Genomic DNA, 19,289 nt, shown 5'->3' with positions numbered 1-19,289 from the left:
ATAAATGTTATATAAAAATTGTTCCTTAATAAATATTTAAAGTAGATTATTTGCCAACACCTATCATCTTAATTTCGTTACGCTTTCAATCATTTTCCTATCTACATAGTTGCTTTTTTCTACTTTGCATAATTCAGCAGTGTTTGAGTCGTAAAGTAGACAACACTTTGTGTAGGACCTGCTTAAGAGTCTGTATAAGCTTTTGTGGTTGCATGTGTTTAATACGCATTTAATCTGAAGTACAAAGCTTTTTTGGTATTTGCTTGGAAGATTTACAATGCAAAAAAAAAAAAAACAAAATCAGATTAAAATAAATAAGTCGCAACACATCTTCAATTGGAGCATGAGAAAATTCTATTTAATTAAATTACAGAAATTTAAAGTGAATGTCTTAGAGTCACAATTAGCTGCATACTTTATATATTTAATTGTAAAATTCTTTACACGCAGGGTTAAGTGCACTTGAGAAATCTTTTGCTGTCACTCTTTGTTACTGTTGCGGTCGGAGTGTCAAACGAGTTGCTTATTAAGTGCTATTAGATTTATGTCTGGTAAATTTGTTACTCATACGCCACAGGTTTCAACTTTGACTCGTGTGGATTAAATTTAAGTTTTCCATGCATATCTTGAGTTCAGGTCGATTTCAATTGTAGACTTTCTAGCAAATACCTTGTGACAATTGGCTTTTGGCAAATATGAAAGCCTTTTGTTGCATTTCCGGAAGCACACACTCAAGTTATCGATTCAAGTACCTAACAACCGTGTCACACACACGCACACACACATGCACACGCACACACTTATGTGTAGCCACACGCTGTGTGTTATGCCCCCGGTTAGTCGATGAAAGTAGTTGTTGTAGTTGTTTTACCAATGCTATGGATAATCGACAGCTTGGTAAATTGACAAAGTTGCATAATTGTTCGATAGCCACAGGGTAATTGTAATTAATAGACACAAAATTATTATCTGAGGCCATTTCTCTTGCAACTTCAACATACAAGAATGTTTAGACATACATATATTTTAATTGAATCTAATGCTCAGCCAAATTCCACAGCTAAATATAATGGGGATTTATGATATTTACTACTCTTTATTTACACCTTTTTAATTCTGTGTCTTTAAACAGGCAATATATTATTTCTTTAATTATTTCCATTTGATAAGTGAATCTTAAATGAAGGCAGTAAATTTACTAAATGTTTTTATTTTTTTAGTGTATTCACATATCCACAAGTATGCGTCAAATTTTACTCAATTTTATTAATTACACAGTTGCATATTAGTTGTGTTTATATTGATTTTATATTCACACTCCTTACACTCTGTTCTCCCATCAGCTAACGGAAATGAATTTAGCGGCACTTCCGCTCGACCCGATTACAACAAACACCCACACATTCACATATATGATACATGACTCAATTGATTGTATTTTTTGTGGTTTCATGTTTGTTTCGTTCATTTATTTAACTTGTGCGGTTATTTGTTTGACGGTGAAAAACTCATCTCAGCTGAAAACGGATAATAAAACAATTAACAGATTGAATAGCGTTTTAAATATATAAATGTTGCATAAGTGCAACAATTAATGATGGGGAATGAGCCACACACACATCATTAATTACAAAATTGGCTCTAGTCTTGACCTCATACTTGGTTTAAAAGCATATTAATCACACATCAATCACGTATTTCCATTAGCACCTGCAATCCACAGAAACCTTTATTCCACAATTTTCCACACACTCAGGCAGATTTAGTGTTGAAACTTAAGCATGTCATGTGGCAGCAACAGATTGGCAGCCACTTAAGTGGTTCGACAATAGCTGGAGTTTATTCAATCATAAAGTCTGTTTAGCTAAATAGCGTATTAAACTATGTGTTTGACAGATACCACAAAAATATCTTCCAAATAGAATTTCCTTCAAAATCAGAGTTAAAAATCTATTGTAATATATTCTTGATTTCCGACTTAAAGCTTTCTAACTCTGTGTACATTTCCACTTAGAGTTCTAATCGTAATGCAAATTTGACAACTTTGGCAGCTAGTTGTTCTCTATTTTCTTTCAATTTATGTATAATACTTTCGAATAATTATCTGGTTATAGTTTAGCTCATTGCACTTGGACAATTTTTGAAAGTTGTTCCTTTTCTTTCGTCCATAACTCAGTGCAATTTTGTTTGTCCATCAGGTTAAACTGCTTCGAGTTTTATTATCTTGCCTTTGTGGCCGTGTCATTTTATTGTTTGTTACCTTGATTACAGTTTAACTTGGCTTCTTGGCAAGACTGGTAGTCTGTTAAAAGTTTGTTTTGCTACACTTTTCTGGTTTCACTGCAATATGTTGTTTCTATTTTATTTACTATTTTATTTATATGCTAAAGTTTTTTTATTGCAATTAGTGCAAACTATAAATGGCATTATAAACAACTGAAAATATTTCGTTTGTGTATATTTTAAGTGCTTAACAAGCAGGCCATAAATTGGTTGACTTCAAACATAATCCAAAGCACAAAATCACTTGCTTGAAATTTCGAAAATCATAATTATTAATACGATATATATTATACTAACGAACGCCATGGATGATGTACGCAATCGTGATATGAAAGACTTGATCAATTCCTTGTTCTTCCTACTGAATCGACAGAACCTCCATCTACATCAGATCGCTATAGAGGAGAAGCGTTTTCGCAGATCCGTCGAAAATTTCGCCACGACTCACAAGAAAGTGGAGCATGTGTGTCACATACGCGACTTTCAGCTGCTGCTGGCGGAGAACTCTCGACAGATACAAATCCATCATGATATGCTGCAAAAGTTCCTCGAATTGAATGGGGATCTAAAGGATACCAAATTGTATCAACAGGCTGGCGAAGTTCTGAAGGAGACGCTCTCTACACTCAAGTAACTCGGTCACATTACGCATACGCAGCGTTAACAACGTCAGAAAGAAGCAAAATTTAGCCTTACTTGTTAAAGAAGTTGTTAATCTAAAGTACAACTAAATAAAGACCATAATAATATAAATTAGCAAGGGAACAAGAGCTACTTACGAGTGCATATACACTATCCTGGTAAAGGGTCTCTGCATTATGGAATACAAAATGAAACAAAGTTTAAGAACTGTTCCCCATATTTTGTCTAAATGAGATCCAAAGATTTGGTGAGAGTATTTAAAGGTTGTCTTCACTGAATTCTTGACTTCTTACTGAAGAGTTGACCAACTGACCTGATGGTAAAGTAAGAGAACAAACCGCAGGCTAAAGTAATTTCCACTTAGCCACAATTTCCACAGTAACCAGCATAGAAAAGTGGTAGCAAAAAAGTTTAAAACTAGCAGCGGCGCCGCAAAAAAATTAAAATAAAGTACCAAGTAAGTAAAAGGCGAGTGCGTTGGCCATCTTGAAGTTGGCCAAAGCTAAAGCAACGCCAACTTCCGGACCACGGCACGACTTTTCTTTACTTCAGTTCTTGTTCTTGTTTTTACCCGCATAACTGAAAACTGTTGCCAGTGCGTGTGGGTGCTGTTGCACCTTCCCACGCTTACCACCTGTGCCTCTCTTTTGGATTTTAATAATTTTTAACTCATTTTGCACTCGAGAAACATAAGAGCTGCCGCCAACGTCTCAACTTTTGGGCTTCTCTCACTTGCGAATTGGACAAAGCCGAGTGCAAAGTTTTCTGACCCAAAAGTCGCCAAAAACTTTCTCTCTTGTTCTCCAAGTATATCCCATTTGGTGTTAGTTATTCGGGTTAAGAGTCAAATTATGCAATTTACAGTGACTGCAGTTCAACAAGGCGACAAGCAAATGCAGGACAAAAACGATCCATCTTACGTCTCAGATCGTCATAAAAAATCAAGTATCGGAAAAAACAGATATCACGGGCTCATTTTATTATCTTTAGAACTTTTAACACAGGTTATTGGCTTTTCAACAATGAATAGACTTGTTTCTTATTGTAGTAATAATACTTGAATTATTTAACAATTTTCCCCTAAATAGATTCATCGCTCAACGTTGTGATGCGTTCAATGAGCCCAGCTTTGGTAACAGACTTAGCTGGCTTCTCACCGAAATGTTCATCCAATATGAATCGGAGCTGCACGACAGTACAGATGTTGAGGCGGTTATCCTTGATCAATTGCTCCACAAAGTCATAGGACTTCATCTGATCCTCATCGATTTTAGGCACTTTTGGTGCGCTGGCGCCTTCAGCTGTTGATTTGGCAACACGCTTCTTAGCCGGTTCCACTTCATCTCCAAAGATGCTTTCATAGGTTGGGATAAACTGTTCAATGCGTTTGTCCTGCACCGCAGGATCTGGCAGCTGGCTGAGATCCTCCTGGTCGGATTTTATGTTTAGTGCGAGTGCCAGTAAATTTGATTGCAGCACCTCAAGATTAGGATCATTGATCAGATTTGGCTGATAGTCGACAGTTAGTTTCTTGATGACCTTCTGAAACAGTTCGACGCCCTCGTCCTTGGACGTGTTTTCAATATTGTTCCAGTCGCACAAGTCAATATGACGAATGTCCCTGGCTTCCGGCAAGTAGACAATCTTGAAGCCATCGCCGGATAACAGAGAGCGATAGTTCTTGTCGTCTGGTTGAGCACCTTCCACTGGCACCAGTGCCACATAACGTGGCACGGACTTGCGCTTGCACATGAACAGGCAAATGGCGATCTTCTCACGCTCCAGGCAGCGCTGCCACAGCGCACGGAACAGACGCTTCGAGCCAATGATATTCTGATCATCTGGATACATGAAACTGCACGGCTTGCTATAAATGTTGTCAGGCAGCGCGGAACGATGCTTGAATCCCAGGAGCATCATGCCAGGTGGATGCAAATTGCGTACGCGATTCAACTGATCGGTGGTAACCCGCAGCGTCTGATCACCCACCTTGCACTCGTACCATCCTCCCGTCATCTTAATCTGATACTCATGGGTTATCTGCTGCGTCTCCCCGTCCTCTTTGCGCACCATTATCATACGCTTCTTGCGCACCACGCTGTTGTCCCGCCGCAGTATGTGGACTTTGTGCGGATAGGTGCGACGCTGAAAGTAATTGTAGAACTGCGCGGACATGGTGAGATTGGGGCCCAGCGAGACAGTGAAATGTCCCAGGCAACGGCGCAGAAAGTCCTGCCTTAGTTTGCGATCCTCCAGAATATCCCGCTGCAGCTGCGCGTCCGGCACACGAAATGCATCAATTTCAATAGCTGTCAGGCAAATGTTAACATTAATACATATTTTTAAAACTAACTATTGATAAGAAAAGTGTAAGCAAACCCAAAAGCGCAATCCAATAGAACTTCATTTGGATGCGAGTGAATCATTTGCTAAACTTGCTCTGCGATATCTTAAAACCTCAGTGGATATAACTGCACGCCAGCAAGGGGAACAGATATCGCATACCTATATCTATATATGTACTCACCTCTGGACAGCGTTATGAACTCCTTGTAGAAGGGCTCGTAGTCAAAGTCATCCACCATGGGAATGACTTGGAACTCAAATTCCTTGCCTTCCAGATCGCTGGCCTTTTGCAGCGCCGCTTGGAACTCTTTGCTGGACTGTGGATGCGGCTCTTCCACGTCCGTCAGGTACACAATCTTGGCATTGTTTAGCTTCTTGCCACACTTCTCCAACAGCTCAATGCACAGACGAATCATATACGCAAAGCTGCCACGTCCATCGGGCTCGGCCACGCCATAGTCGCTGGCAAACATCTCCTCCGCCGTGGCCATAAACTCCAAGTAGTGCTCTACGATGTCCTTGGTCAGCTGTCGCAGCGGGAGGAATACGGCGCAGTTTGCCGGCACTACAATATTGTCCAGACATTGGATCTCATGGGGAGGAGGGCTGTTCTTTGTGTTGGCAAACAGGAGACCCATCAGATCCTTGTCGTTCACCAGCATGCCCGATATAAAGGCTCCCCGTATTAACTTAAGTGCCTCCATCAGCCGATCACTCTGTCAATTTATATAAACAATAGATGTGCATTTAAAATAAAAATAATTATTGAATGTGAATTACCTGCAGATTGGCGTCTACAACAAAAAGAATCGCTTCGCGACCATGAAAGTCGCGTTTCATTGCGATGTCATCCTCAGAATCAGTCAACTCAACATCGCAGTCAGGATCCCATGTGCTCATTTTATACCTGTTTATTTTTAACTGATTTCAAGTCCGCCAATTTCACAACAAAATGAATATAAGCGACGCCAATGCGCGGCGTCTTAAGATGCAAAGGGCTACCACCTGGCCCAAAGGCTGCCATTCGGCCCAAGAGCTACCACCCTGCAAATTTTTCCGATCTGGCAGCATGTACCATTTTGGGTACAGTGCACAAAAATGGTATTTTAAAAAATAAATTTTTAAACATTTCTCAATTTTGAACATAGAATTTATTTATATTTTGCAGAATTTTTTGGATCGAACTAAATAAATTTAAATTTCGCGACGTTTCATATATACACATTTAACAGAAATATAACAGATTAGATAATTATTAATAGATGGCGGCGCTAAAATGCTAACACCGCTCAACGGTCATATTTTTAATTCTGGCGCCATCTATAAGTCGTATGATGAATCTCAAAATAATTATTATTAAAGAATCATTTAGAATTTGAATTCGCTCGCGTCAAATCTTGTTGTCAACAAAGATCCCATTTTAAATATCTAAAATAAGATTTCGTCTTCTTCTTTCAATAACTATTATCACACTTTTGAAAATATTACAGACTCCTCTTGTCGGTTTTGCGAAACATAAATGCGCCACCTATGGATTTGTTTTCAAAGTATATTGTCGTTTTAAAAGTAAATTTGATTAACATTTAAACAAAGTTGTTAAAATATTTTTAATATTTTTCTTTGCAATTATAATTATATTACTAAATATATTATGAAAAATAATGAGAAGTACTTTATCTGTTTCAGTCAAGCTTGAACGAATCATTCCCTTTTTCCAGAACAGAGTGAACGACTCCATAACGTCCAAGCATCTCAAAGACGTCGCTATCGGTGTCGCTGCAACTGGAGGAACTCAATTCACGAGATTTGTCAGTGTCTGTTAACTTGGTCAACAGCTTGGCAGATGGACGATAGTAAACGTGGTAGCGACTGTTGAAGCTGTTGCTGCCCGTATGGTATTTAAGGAGCTTGCGAGCTCTGCGCTGACCAATTATTGGTGTGAGAGCCTGCTCCGTTAGCGTAAAGTTAGCATTAGAATTCTCCAAGCTGATGTTTTTATCCTGGTCTTCTGATGCGGATGCTTGTCGTGGAGGCTCATGCAAAAGAATCCCTTTTTTAGTAATGTTGAATGAGGATCGTTGTGGAGCGGTTGGCGACTTGTAGTCTGTTGGAGAAGATACCATTGTATGGCTATCAGTGTCTTCTGACTGATCCTTTAAAGTGTCCAGCTTACATGACTGATTAGAGAAGGTTGAGTTAAGATTCTTACAATTAGATTGAAGATCATCCGAGTTATCCGAAACCGATTCAATAGTTTGCATTTTTTCTTTTGTTCGTTTCAATTTTATGCTACAATCGCTAGAATTCTCTGAGCTGTCACTTTGTATCTCGTTTGTCGGTGACTTAGTATCTTTGGGTTCATTGGAATATGTCTTAGTCTGTTTCATATTTTCATTCCGTCTATGACGCCTCAAACAGCATTGGCTTTTTATAATCTTCTGCTGCGTGCGTTTCTTGAGTGCCAAGGAATGATTTGTTGAAGACACTCTGCATGTTTCGGAGCTGTTGGAGCTGCTGGTGTTTTGCACTATCCATGACTCTGTGGAGCTCTTGGCAATGTGCACCACGTTCGAGCACAATCGCTCGATGCTGCAGCATGTGCACTCGTTCTCCATGAGTCGCGGACGCAGTTCCTCCTCTAAAACGTCCTGAGTGGATCGTGATCCCAGCTTCAATCGCTTACAGTGATAATCGCGATAGTTGATACGGTGATTGTGGTAGCTGCGATTTCTATAGTGGGAGTGGGCAACCTTCTTTCTTCTCGTGCAGTCGCAACGTTCATCCTCGCTGGACGATGATGAGGATAACATGGGCGAGGTGTCCCGACGCTTGCGCAGCTGCTTGCGTCGCTGTTGCCCTTCGAAGCTGTGGGAATACTGCTTGGAACTGGTTTGAAGGATGAGATCACGCTCGTGTTTGCGACTGTGGAACTTGCTGCGGCGATGGAGCAGTGCCTGCATGTGGTGCCGATGCTCCTGCTCCTCGCATCCGTACTTGGCACTCAGCTCGGCGCGCTTTCGCGGCACATTGCGATACATCTTGATCGTCGTCATGGGAATGCTGCACTTGCTGGCCGTGGAAATGGTGCGTTTGCGACTGGCGCGAATGTAGCGAGCAGTGTCCACGGAGTGCATGGACTCGGCTTCGCTGTCGTTGCTGCTGCTCGTAGAATAAACTTGGTCAGCTCCATTGAACGGTTTGGCCGCTTTGGGTGACACTTGCAACAGATTGTTGCCACCAAAAGCGCTGTTGTTGCGACGCAACCAGTCGCCCACATGCTCCTCGATCTGCTGTCCATCGAATGTGTCTAGAATGCGATCCAAGCCAGCTTCCTTCCACTTGCGCACATGCCCCTCCACAATGGGCAGCGTCTGGTCTAGGATTTCCTTACTATCCCCGCTGCACAGCATTTGCATAAGTTCAGTTTTGGTCATACTCTGCGTTGTTTTATACAGTTCCTCCTCCACATTTACTTCTTTGGCCTCTTCCATTGCTACTATGGTGTCTTCGTCTTGGTCCTTGAATATTTCCTCAAAATTACGTATATCTATTTCTTTGCCTTCCTCTTTCTCCGCACAACACTGAAAATAAACAAACAGAAGCGTCTTCATTTTACAAACTTCCAAATTTTAGATGTTCTTCAGCTCACCTTGATAACATTGGACCAGGCTTTGGAACGCTCGTAGCAGAGAGCCTCTAAATCTTCTTCATCCAATATGTGCGACATTTTTGCATTTTATTATATATATTGTTATTGTTTTACTAATACAATATTTAACAATAAAAATTACACTGCAGTTTTTTTTTAAAGATGTTGCCACCTAGCGGAAAAAAAGATGGTTTATTTGAACCTGAAAACTGATCTAGATCTTAGTGCCTTTTTTCCAAAAATGATCTTTTTGATTATTTTTCTATTCTTCCCGTAGTTTTGAATAGAATCATTCACCTTTATTTTACCTTATTTCAAATTTAAAATGTTCATCAAATTTTATAATTTATTGCGATTAAATTGCTTAATGAAACAGATATAAGCTCACATTTGAATGGAGCGCCTACTGTGTTTCTCATCGGAACCAGTTTACAGTGTACGTACCGGGCTACCAGATCAATTGCTGAACTTATCGGACGACCACCACAAACTTATCGGTAGACTATCAACGGCTGCGAAATTAAAAGTCAATTTTAAACTAAATTTATAAAAGATGGTTTTTAAATGCCAATCTGTAAGTAATCTTTGTCAAAAGGTACATTTTAAAATTCAGTGAAAGTAGCCGGGTTGTAGAAATGTCTAAAATTTATTCACTATTCACCAGCTCTTATTCAGCTGATTCGACATTTAAACAGGTTAATTTAAATTAATTGAGGAAAACTCAAGACTCGTGGAAAGAGCTATTATTTTCTAATTAAGCAGTACAGAACTAAAAGAATTAGTAGTCCGTGCGAAACATTTAGCGTAGCAGCTGCGGATTTTTGCTTCTTAACCGTCTTGGATAACAGAACCACGTGAGCAGCTCCTGCTGGTGGCGAATGATGGCTGGGAGCCACTGGAGCGGCAGCATATAATACAGTTATGCCCGAGGGTTGAGATAGCGTTTGAGCTGGTCCTTGAGCTTGTCCTGGAACTTGACCAGGATGACCCAGCACTGTGTGTGTCTGTGTGCCATGCGAATGTGTGGAGTTGGAACTATGTGTGTGATTAAATGTGGGAGCTGTGTCTGGAGCAGCAACCACATGGTGCACAACTACTGGTGATTGAGCAACAGGAATCACTTGGGCAGGCACGGCGCCTGGCTGTGGATGCGATGGTGGCGATCCATGGGGACAGACCAGATGAACCGTTTCAGTGTACAGTTTACCATTGCCCACAACAGGTTCCTTGATTGTTTGCTTATAGCAGCCATGGGCATCTGGTACACCATTCTCCACCACCTGAGCTACTGGCGCTGCTGTAGCTGTTGTCTTGGCTGAGCCAGACCTCTTGGCCATTTCGTGTCCAACCACGCCACCCATCAATGCACCACCCAGAAGACCCATGCCTGGAATTAAGGATTGTGAAGTGAAACAGGACTTGTTCAAATCTATCAGAGACTCTTACCAAAGGCGCCTTTTCGGCCAGGTATAGGATTCCCCTGGCTGCCAGCAGTAAGCAACGCTAAAAGAAAGAAAACTATGCCTAGGTAAGCTCTTGACATTATGAAATTCGTTTACTCAATTTGAGTGTTGGCCTGGTTCTGACTCACAATCGACATTTCAATCACCTGCGCAGTGTCAAAATAATACATCGCCGTTGAAGTATTTACACAGTTGTTCCCAAAAAACGACGAGACCTGCTGACGGTTTAATTTAAGATAATACGCATTAACATACGCTTATTAACTCGTTAATAGCAAAGAAACTATAGCAATAATACAACGTAAGGTGTACAAAAAATAAATAAAATTAAATGATGTGGAACTTTAGCAGTCAACCGTTTATAAATATGATCCAATTTTAAAAATTTTGGTTTTTTCGGAAGATTATAAAATAAGTACCTAAAGTTTTATCTTTTTTGATTTCATGAAACTATTAAGTTCACGATTTCTTTGTTAAAACTTCTTTTTGGACGTTTACTCAGCTATTAAGTTAAATGAATATTTATCAAGAATTATATAAAAAGCTGTTGAGCTCTGCCTAGAGTCGAGAGCCAAGAATATTACATTAGTAACTCTTTTCAAATCACCTAATGTTATTGATATTGTAGTTTGCCAGTCAGCAAGGATAAATATTCAAAGTATCTGACAACAATTTCCCTATAAAACAACAGCTTTACTTTTCGGACGATATTATGAAACTTGCGTAAGACAATTTTGCTTATAATTAGTTATAATTTTAAGTATAAGGTTATAAGATAAGGTATAGGATTGGGAAACAGTAGCCATATTCAGTGGTATCATACGTGTTGTTGGACTTTTGGGATCTGCGAAAAGTGGTGTGATTTAAGACAAAAATTGCCAAAAACTGAAATGAGAATAAAAACTTTAATTGTTTAATGAGGGCAAGTGTCTGTTGCTGTCCCTTTCTCTCTCTCTCTCTCTCTTTACTCTTGTTTCGTTTAGTTGATCGGCGCCCTTTTTAATATGTTTTTACTTTAGTTTCGCTTGCAACATGGCAGCCGACAGACGGTAGAAGCAGCTGCCACATTGCATATGGCACGTGAGGTATTTCATTTAATTTTGGATAATTTTATGGCAAGAAAAGACACGCAACATGGTTTATGTTAACAACCAACAACCGACAACGGACAACTGAACAGAACAAGTTTGTTAGCTGCTTTTGGGCCATTGATTAAATGGGCTTAAAGCATTGACTAATGATGACTGAAGATTGGGAGGCGCGTTAGAGCGCATAATTCGACTAACCAATGGCTGAATGTTTCTTGTACTATCGGGAATGTGCCACATCATGTTGAAGGTTAGCTACTACGAGTGAGTACAAAATGTTTCAATAAAAAGCCCCAAGTCATTTGTTTCGTGGGATTTGCCAGCTCGTCTTTAATTTGCTTAATAAATATTTGTTTACTTTTGTTCGCAGGTTGCTTCCTTGGCCGTCATCCAACTACATGGCCCCAATCTTGAGCCTGGACAATTGTCAATTGCAGAGCATTTTCATGTTGTCAGCGGGTTGCTAAAGTTGAGGGTGGGTAGTGTGCACCACTTCAGCTCCACTTTTGGGCTGCTAGCCATAAATCATTTGTAAGGCTGAACGAACGATGACGACGAAAATGTCAAGCACAGGATGCGCTAAAGGACAACGGAGCAAGGCGTTGCAGCGCCTTTACACGTGATGGACATTCAGGCCTTGTGGCAATAGTACACACACACACACACACAAACACACATACTTACACATATAGAGAGCAGACACTGTCCTGTGCCTGCAAGGATAATGACGCGCAAATCGAGCCCATCATCAGTCGTCTTCGCTGTCTTTGGCGTTGTCTCTGCTTTGTTTCATGTTGTTATGCTTTGCTTTTAGTTGCCTCTATTATCCTTAATGCGACTCACTTTGTTAGAAACGTCAGTCGGCCTGCAAGCGCCATTATCATCACGTTGTGTCTCTTCCCAAAAAAAAAAAAGAAAAGACCACATCGCCAAATGGAAAATGTGCAGACACGCCGGCAGCAGCTCCCCTTCTTTAACTCCACCCCCCCTAGAGAAATGTGTCCAAAAATGCACGAAAATAAAGATAAAACATGACAGGCAGTTCACATTCGGTCATTTATAATAAGCCAAATATGAACGGGACCGCATGTGCCAGAGACTTTCTTCTCTTCCTTTCTTCTCACTTCTTCTCTTTTGCTTTTGGCGGATTTGTCTTAGTCTCAGGTTACACTCTCTGACTGGATAAAATATTAACTTTGGGTCCTTTGAAATAAATAACTTACAGAGACCAGTAAATCTATAGAGATACGAAGTTCTTTTAATCAAACAATAATATAATAAAAATGTAATTTGCAGCAAACATTTTAAAATTTCAGATTTATTCAGATATATTATTATATTTTTTCTGATTCTTTGAGCTAACAGATTAATGTGATTAACGCAAATGTCGAAACTTACAAAACAAATATTTTTAAGTGACCTAATAATAAAATTATATTTCACTAGTTCTCTTTTTAAGCTCTCTAATACGTCATTATTAATTGTGAATGATATAGTACTGGAAATATAACTTTAGTCTACCCAATTTCTACAATTAAAGATAAATAAATATCTTTTAAATAGTCAAATCAATTCATCACTTTATGATTATTTCAAAGAAATGCAAATTTTATTGAAAACGCTTTCCCAGGTACAGATCCTAAGTATGTGAATGTTAATGATGCGTTCTCAGGACGCGTTGTCAGTGTCTTCTATAACAGTTAATGTGAGTCGAAATTTTAGCAGACAATTTGGCAAGCTGTCAGCGCCACTCACTGCAGAGGGGCGTGGCAGGGAAGGAATTGTACACAGACAAGGGCAGACGAGAATCCGAAGCTAATGACTGTCTACAAATGCTGGAAAGCAAAGACATCAATCAAGTTGAATTGAATCAACCCCATAGGTGGTGGGGGGGAGGTTATGGCGAGGTAAGTCGGCACTTGGCTGTTGCTTAAACAAATAAACAAACTTATAAACTCATTCAAATCATATTTAAAATCATCGAGCAGCGCCAGCAACAGCTGCCCATTCATGAATTATTTGTGGAAGCTTATCAAACGTGACCAAAATGGGAAAAAAGTTAATAAAAAGAAAGGAGAAAAGAGCAAGAGCAAGAGAAAGAAGCGTGCCAGCTGGCTGACAAGGGCAACTGGACAACAGCTGTCCAGGGCCGGGCAAGTGTGAAAAATCAGCAAAAACATTGCACAGCGAAAAACTGTGATACTCGTAACTGTGAAAGAGGACAGTCAAGGAATTCAAAATGCTCGTCAGCTTAATATTGAATACAAGTGAGTGTCGTACTTATGAGCACGAATTCTGGTATTTGTGGAAAAACTAGGCCGGCACGCAGCTCTCTTCACAATGCTGTTATTATCTTTGGCCTGACCACAAGACGTGTCAACACAGGGTTGCGCATACGCCCCGTTAGCCCAGCTGCACGACTGACACTCCACTTACACATGCCACACACTCTAAAGCCCAACTCCAGCTCCAACTCCAACTCCAACTCGTATATAAATCATGTTTAGAACAACATTTGCCTGCTGCGGACAACCCAAAGAAGTTGACGTTGCATCTACAAAATATTTTATTTTACGAAAGCGGCTTACAAATTTTCTAGTAATATATTCCAAGCTGCTTATGAGTATTGACCAACATGTTGTACTCGCAGAGTATAGGTAAGTCACTTTTCCTTTTTGGCAAGTGTTGTGGTCAAGGTGCTGTCTGAGTTTGGCAACGTCTTTGTTAGTTGTGGTCATCAGGGTTTCTTGAGCTTAAAGTGATGCTCTTAAGTTTATATTTTGACTCTAGTCTAGTTATCTAAACTGTCTATTTACATTAAATTAAACAATTTGCAGTTTGTTACTACTATATATTCACTACTAACTTCCATAACATTTCCACTCCATTTATCTCTTTCATAACAATGTTAAGCTTGAGTCAAATTTAAAGTTCCAGCAAGACGAAGTTGTACTTATTTATTTACTAAAAGCCTTAATGAGTCTCAGCAGGAAAATAGTTCTTAAATCCCTTTTTAAATTTCGTATTTGTCAATAAATTTGAAAAATTGAGTTGAGTTCATTTAATTACAAAATAATGTATTATTTGGCAGTTGAAATATTCTAATTCTTTGATAAGTTTAGCATTCCGAAATATTTATCCTTTAATAAATATTCTTCTTCAACATTTTGGAGTTTGAATACTACAAGTAACTCAAGAGTAAAGTAAAGCCCTATTGTATTAGCAGATAAATTGCTGGGTGTGTGCCGTGACTGAAAGGCAACTAAGCGGCCAAAGGTGACGTAATTATAGATGTACTACTATAGGGCTCAAAGTACTTGTAGCTGCTCAGTTACTGGCAGCCCACAAAAGTGCAATGCACGTTGTGAAGCAACCCTCTTTAGATGCAGAGCAGCATAGCAAAAAGCGAACATCAAGGGTGCAAACTGAAAGTGGAACTGAAAATTGGAATGGAGAAATGGGAACTGGTAACTGGGAACTGGTAACTGAAGTACAGAAAGGGTTGACACTGCTCTAAGCCACTGACTCTTTGGCCAAATGGGCGTCAACCAGACGCAGGGAACGTGTAGTTCTTGTTGTGTAAGGCCTGAATTTGTTACGGAACATTTGGAACGGGTAACAACTGTCTTGGCCAGTTCTACAGTTTTAACACTTGGCGGCTTGTCTGTTGCATCTTTGACGCGTTTTATCTGTAGATCTTGGTGCTAACAAGACGCTGCGACACATTAGCATAAAATCATTGTTAAGATAAGTACAATTTATGCCAGAGAGCAATGCGTTGCTTTAATGAGCATGAGCATCTTGCTAGAACGAGTACGTCTTATGTCTTAAGGGGTAATTAACAATTGCGCCATTGTAAATCAGTTTTATCTGCAAGCGGAGCGACCTTAAGCCTTTTTGAAAAATTGCACACACGACCAGCAGATCCTGTGACAGGACGGGACAGGACGGGACAGAATGGGACAGGACCGATGAGTCGCCGCTTAAAATGCAATTTGTTTACTTTCCATTCTCAGCTCGGTCATCTCTAGACATTTCCGTTTCCGTTTAGTGCAAACTTGGAGCTAACCTGAAAGTGGCAACTTGTTTTCGGTCTGAAAGTGTCATTAGCATTGATTAATTTCTCGCACAATTTACATGGAAAAACAATCAATCAACGGTATGTCGTCTTCATCTTCGTCTTAGTCGTCGCGTTGCTTCCATTGCCATTAGTCAATCTTGAGATGCAGCCCGCCACTTGAACTTTGTGTCAACCAGGGCAGTCAACCACCCAATCCACCAGCCACCCAGCCAGACACCCAATCCATCCATCTCATTTCATTTCAGTCAACTGTTGTGGCATTAGCAATCGCACAATCGCAATCATCTACCATGGTGCACATCATTAACGGCTCTGTTGGGTGTGGCCAGCTCCACCTTCAGCCCTGGTCTGAACTGGAACTGGACAGTTGCTCATCAAGCTGTATTCCAGACAAGTTCCCATGAAGCACTTCTCGTCGAAGCACCCACAGCCACTTTAAACCAGTTTAGCTTTAATGAATTGTCTAGCTGTCATCAAAGTTTTGGCCTAAATGTAATTAAAATTATTCCGTGGACTGTTTGCGGGTGTCCTGCGGTCTATTTCTGTGGCCAGACTCAAGGAAAAGTTCCCAGAGGCGTCGCTGTAGATATTAAAAAAAAATATACACATCTCTTAAAACGAATTCTCCAATTAAAATAAAAAAGAATTCAACAGAATTTAATTATATAATAAATATATAATTTTAAATATTATATTTAAATTTTTATTAAAATAACATATTACTTTTGCTTTATAGTATGATTTAAATTTTTTATCATGAGTGTAGTTTAACGTAGGTCAACTGTTCTTAGTTAACACTTAATAAATAAAAAAATAGAATAAAGTAAATAAATAAATTTATACTTTGAATTAAAATAAAATATATATTTTGATAACAAAAGAAGTTATCATCCCAAACCTTGTTCCAATTTTTACTTTTATGTCCTCTTCAGCGAGATCATCTTTGTCTACTTCTGAAGCATAATTAAGCAGCATCAATGTTGTGTTATATAGCCAGCAAACTAATGATAGCCACATTTACAACAAAGGCCAATTTTTGCAGAGCAGCGCGACAAGCTGATAAGGATGGCAGATAGACGAGAGCAGGATAGCGAAGAACAGAAACCCTCTGAAACTGCATAAACAAAAGCTGGACGACTTTAATTTTTATGCGTGAAAACACATACCAACAATGTTCATGGGCCATGGTTACAAAAAAAAAGGAGACAATGAAAGCCACACTTAAAATGCGAGACATTCATTTTTCTACAAGTGAACAAACAGCAACACGACAGGGGAAACAAGACGAGGACCAGGGAGGAGGCAAAGGAAGAGAGCTCAAGCTAAAGGGGACACGTGGACCGTAGCGTGGTCCTTTTTTGTGAAGGAAATTCAATTAGCCAACCCAACGATTGGGTGAGTTGACCAAGTTAGTCATTTTGGGGCGACGTTTGCTTAGGTAATGTTTCAATTAATTCATTTGTGGAACACAGTTGGTGGCTTTGTTTTTGGGACTAGACGCTAATGATGCCTCGTACAATGGGATGATGTATCTATCCATATGAGAGATGAGTGATCTGAATGGGACTCACTCCTCCGGCCATAAACAAATCAAATCAATTGCCCACAATTAATAACACCAATTTGAGCTTATTGCTCGAACTGTTCGACTGCATTTCATTATTTGTTATATATTTCAAAGATATTTATTTGATAAACGCCGACAATGTCGACGTCGCCAGACGCCAAAAATCTCATCGCTTTAAGTGGCTCATTTTGAACTGTGGGCAAAGGGTTGGGGCAAAGCCACAACCATAGCCGAAGGCAGCAACCCAACACCATCGACCAAGGGGAAGAAGGGGCAGCCAAAAAAATACGGACCGCTACCGGGTAACATATCAAAACGCCGCAAATGGGCAACTCAAGCAATAACAGAACAGAGCAGCACAGAAAAAAATGATATCAAATGAAATCATATAAAAAAAAATGTGCCAAAAAAAGGCAAACATGCGACGTCGTCTAAAGGATTTGCCACAGCAGACGGAGCAAAGACAAAGTAACTGTAGAAAAAGCAAAGCTTGCGGGCACAGCCAAAAGATACACTGAACTTGCTTCGTCTGCAGACTGTAGATGTGTGTGTGCGTGTGTGTGAGTGTGTGCGCATGTTTGGGAATTTATGCCGCGATTTTGAAATAAAAAAATAGAACAAATTCTGAAATACATGCAAGCTGAACAGGCGGCTAAAGTCAGAGAATTGCGTATTCGGAAGCCAAAAAAAGGTTCAGGTACGATTTATAAATATTGTTAATAGTTGCACTTTAGATTTACTAACTCAACTTTAAATTATGCAAATTTAACAATTATAAAGAACAATTACTACACTATTCTATCACGAAATTTCATTTTCTTTTGAGAATCGTCTGAGCTATTCAAATTTTAATTTCAATGTTTTAAAAATCAATTCCAAAAAATTTTATAATTATTTGCTTATACGTAAAAAAAAAAAATAAATTATAACCAATTAATATCAAAGAAAATTCATCTCACTAATTTGTCTAAAACTTTTTACAAAGATTTCAGAAAAGACTAAAAATTTTTTAATTAAAAATTATAGATTTTAAATTATTAAAATTGGAAAACCTATTTTATTTGCTATTATTTTCATTTTAAAAATTGTAGATAGTAAGTAATCGTTTTTTTTAAATTATTTATGGTTGGTTTGGAGACCTAATCTATTAGCTAAATTAATAGTTTTGCAGACTATAATCTATAATCATAATCTAATTTAAAAAAAAAATTAAATACAAATATTTTGCTTACTTTGACTCAAAAATAAATCTTTATCTCTTTCAAAGCGAACCAGATCACAATTGCTTCTGCAAGTGTGAACTGAACAAAATCTGTAGGGTATTTAGCAAGAGCAGACGCAACTTCAAGAGACGTGATTCACCTTTATGCTACATACACACGCACACACGCACAATGACACACAGTTGAATCGAATGAATGTTACTCATATTCGTATCCTCCGACAAGTCACTTGCAGTTCGCACTACCCAGCGTTAATCCTACATGAGATTAAGGGGACGCTTGACTTAAAGCATCTGTTAAATTGGCTTAATCTGCACAAGTGTGTGAATGTCTGTCTGTCTCTCTGTCTGTCTCTCTGTCTGACTGTCTGTTTGCTTTTGTAATATGTATCTCCCGCCGCCACTTTGTAACTGTTGTCATTTTTATTGCCCTGGGAATGTTTTTTGTCCACCATTGTGAGACGCACACGCCCCGCTAAAACTTTTTTCCTTCATCATTCGCATTGTGTGTGTGTGTGTGTGCATAAGGCAATGTGTGTGTATGTGTGCCTTGTCTTGTCCTGTTCTGCACTGACTGCCTGACTGCCTGACTGGGTGTCCTTTATACTCCGCTGCTAAACAAAAGTTTTGTCGTTGATTTTATTGACCAATTTTTGGATGCGTAAGTTGCTTTTTCTCCATTCTTTTCAGTTTTTTGTTTTCTTACTCCCGCTTATTTGGGGGGGAGTTTTTGCATGCTACATATTGCTGCCCTTGTGGCAATGCCAGTTTATTTCGATTTCTTTTGGCTTGCTTTGTTTTCATAAGTTTTTTATGGCTTCATCTGTGGGATTTAAAGTTTTATTGTGATTTAAACACTTGTTAATCGTGTCTGCATATGTCAATTGCCTGTCGATATGTGTGAAAGTGTGTAGAAGATTTGATTTTTTTGTGGCTTGGCTGGATTAA

The 19,289-nt window shown here is 39.2% G+C and overlaps 4 protein-coding genes and 2 long non-coding RNA genes across 6 annotated transcripts; 3 read left to right on the top strand and 3 right to left on the bottom strand.

The window, feature by feature from the left end:
* Positions 1 to 2,555: 2,555 nt before the first annotated feature.
* LOC117790998 lies at positions 2,556 to 3,043 on the top strand. Its single transcript, XM_034630627.1, has one exon. It carries the CDS (start codon positions 2,588 to 2,590, stop codon positions 2,915 to 2,917), a length of 330 nt encoding a protein of 109 aa, XP_034486518.1. The 5' UTR covers positions 2,556 to 2,587; the 3' UTR covers positions 2,918 to 3,043.
* Positions 3,044 to 3,879: 836 nt separating this feature from the next.
* Positions 3,880 to 6,240, bottom strand: LOC117791761 (ATP-dependent DNA helicase 2 subunit 1). The gene is made up of 3 exons (XM_034631635.1): positions 6,052 to 6,240; positions 5,453 to 5,987; positions 3,880 to 5,234 (listed from the first exon to the last, which is right to left on the bottom strand). The coding sequence occupies exons 1-3, from the start codon at positions 6,169 to 6,171 to the stop codon at positions 4,006 to 4,008; spliced, it is 1,884 nt and encodes a 627-aa protein (XP_034487526.1). The 5' UTR covers positions 6,172 to 6,240; the 3' UTR covers positions 3,880 to 4,005.
* Positions 6,241 to 6,895: 655 nt separating this feature from the next.
* LOC117792353 lies at positions 6,896 to 9,044 on the bottom strand. Its single transcript, XM_034632440.1, has 2 exons — positions 8,921 to 9,044; positions 6,896 to 8,852 (listed from the first exon to the last, which is right to left on the bottom strand). Exons 1-2 carry the CDS (start codon positions 8,996 to 8,998, stop codon positions 6,954 to 6,956), a joined length of 1,977 nt encoding a protein of 658 aa, XP_034488331.1. The 5' UTR covers positions 8,999 to 9,044; the 3' UTR covers positions 6,896 to 6,953.
* A 483-nt stretch (positions 9,045 to 9,527) lies between these two features.
* LOC117790509 lies at positions 9,528 to 10,495 on the bottom strand. Its single transcript, XM_034629970.1, has 3 exons — positions 10,485 to 10,495; positions 10,367 to 10,423; positions 9,528 to 10,307 (listed from the first exon to the last, which is right to left on the bottom strand). Exon 3 carries the CDS (start codon positions 10,303 to 10,305, stop codon positions 9,664 to 9,666), a length of 642 nt encoding a protein of 213 aa, XP_034485861.1. The 5' UTR covers positions 10,306 to 10,307; positions 10,367 to 10,423; positions 10,485 to 10,495; the 3' UTR covers positions 9,528 to 9,663.
* Positions 10,496 to 11,437: 942 nt separating this feature from the next.
* On the top strand, positions 11,438 to 12,715 carry LOC117790510. The gene is made up of 2 exons (XR_004617981.1): positions 11,438 to 11,735; positions 11,842 to 12,715. It is a non-coding gene; the product is annotated as an uncharacterized LOC117790510 (long non-coding RNA).
* Positions 12,716 to 16,880: 4,165 nt separating this feature from the next.
* LOC117792319 lies at positions 16,881 to 17,206 on the top strand. The gene is made up of 2 exons (XR_004618159.1): positions 16,881 to 16,947; positions 17,025 to 17,206. It is a non-coding gene; the product is annotated as an uncharacterized LOC117792319 (long non-coding RNA).
* The last annotated feature ends 2,083 nt before the right edge of the window (positions 17,207 to 19,289 follow it).

This window comes from Drosophila innubila, assembly GCF_004354385.1.
Source record: "Drosophila innubila isolate TH190305 chromosome 3R unlocalized genomic scaffold, UK_Dinn_1.0 2_E_3R, whole genome shotgun sequence".
NCBI lineage: Eukaryota > Metazoa > Arthropoda > Insecta > Diptera > Drosophilidae > Drosophila > Drosophila innubila.
Note: the sequence above shows the minus strand (reverse complement) of the source record. Positions and strands in the feature narration are given on the sequence as shown.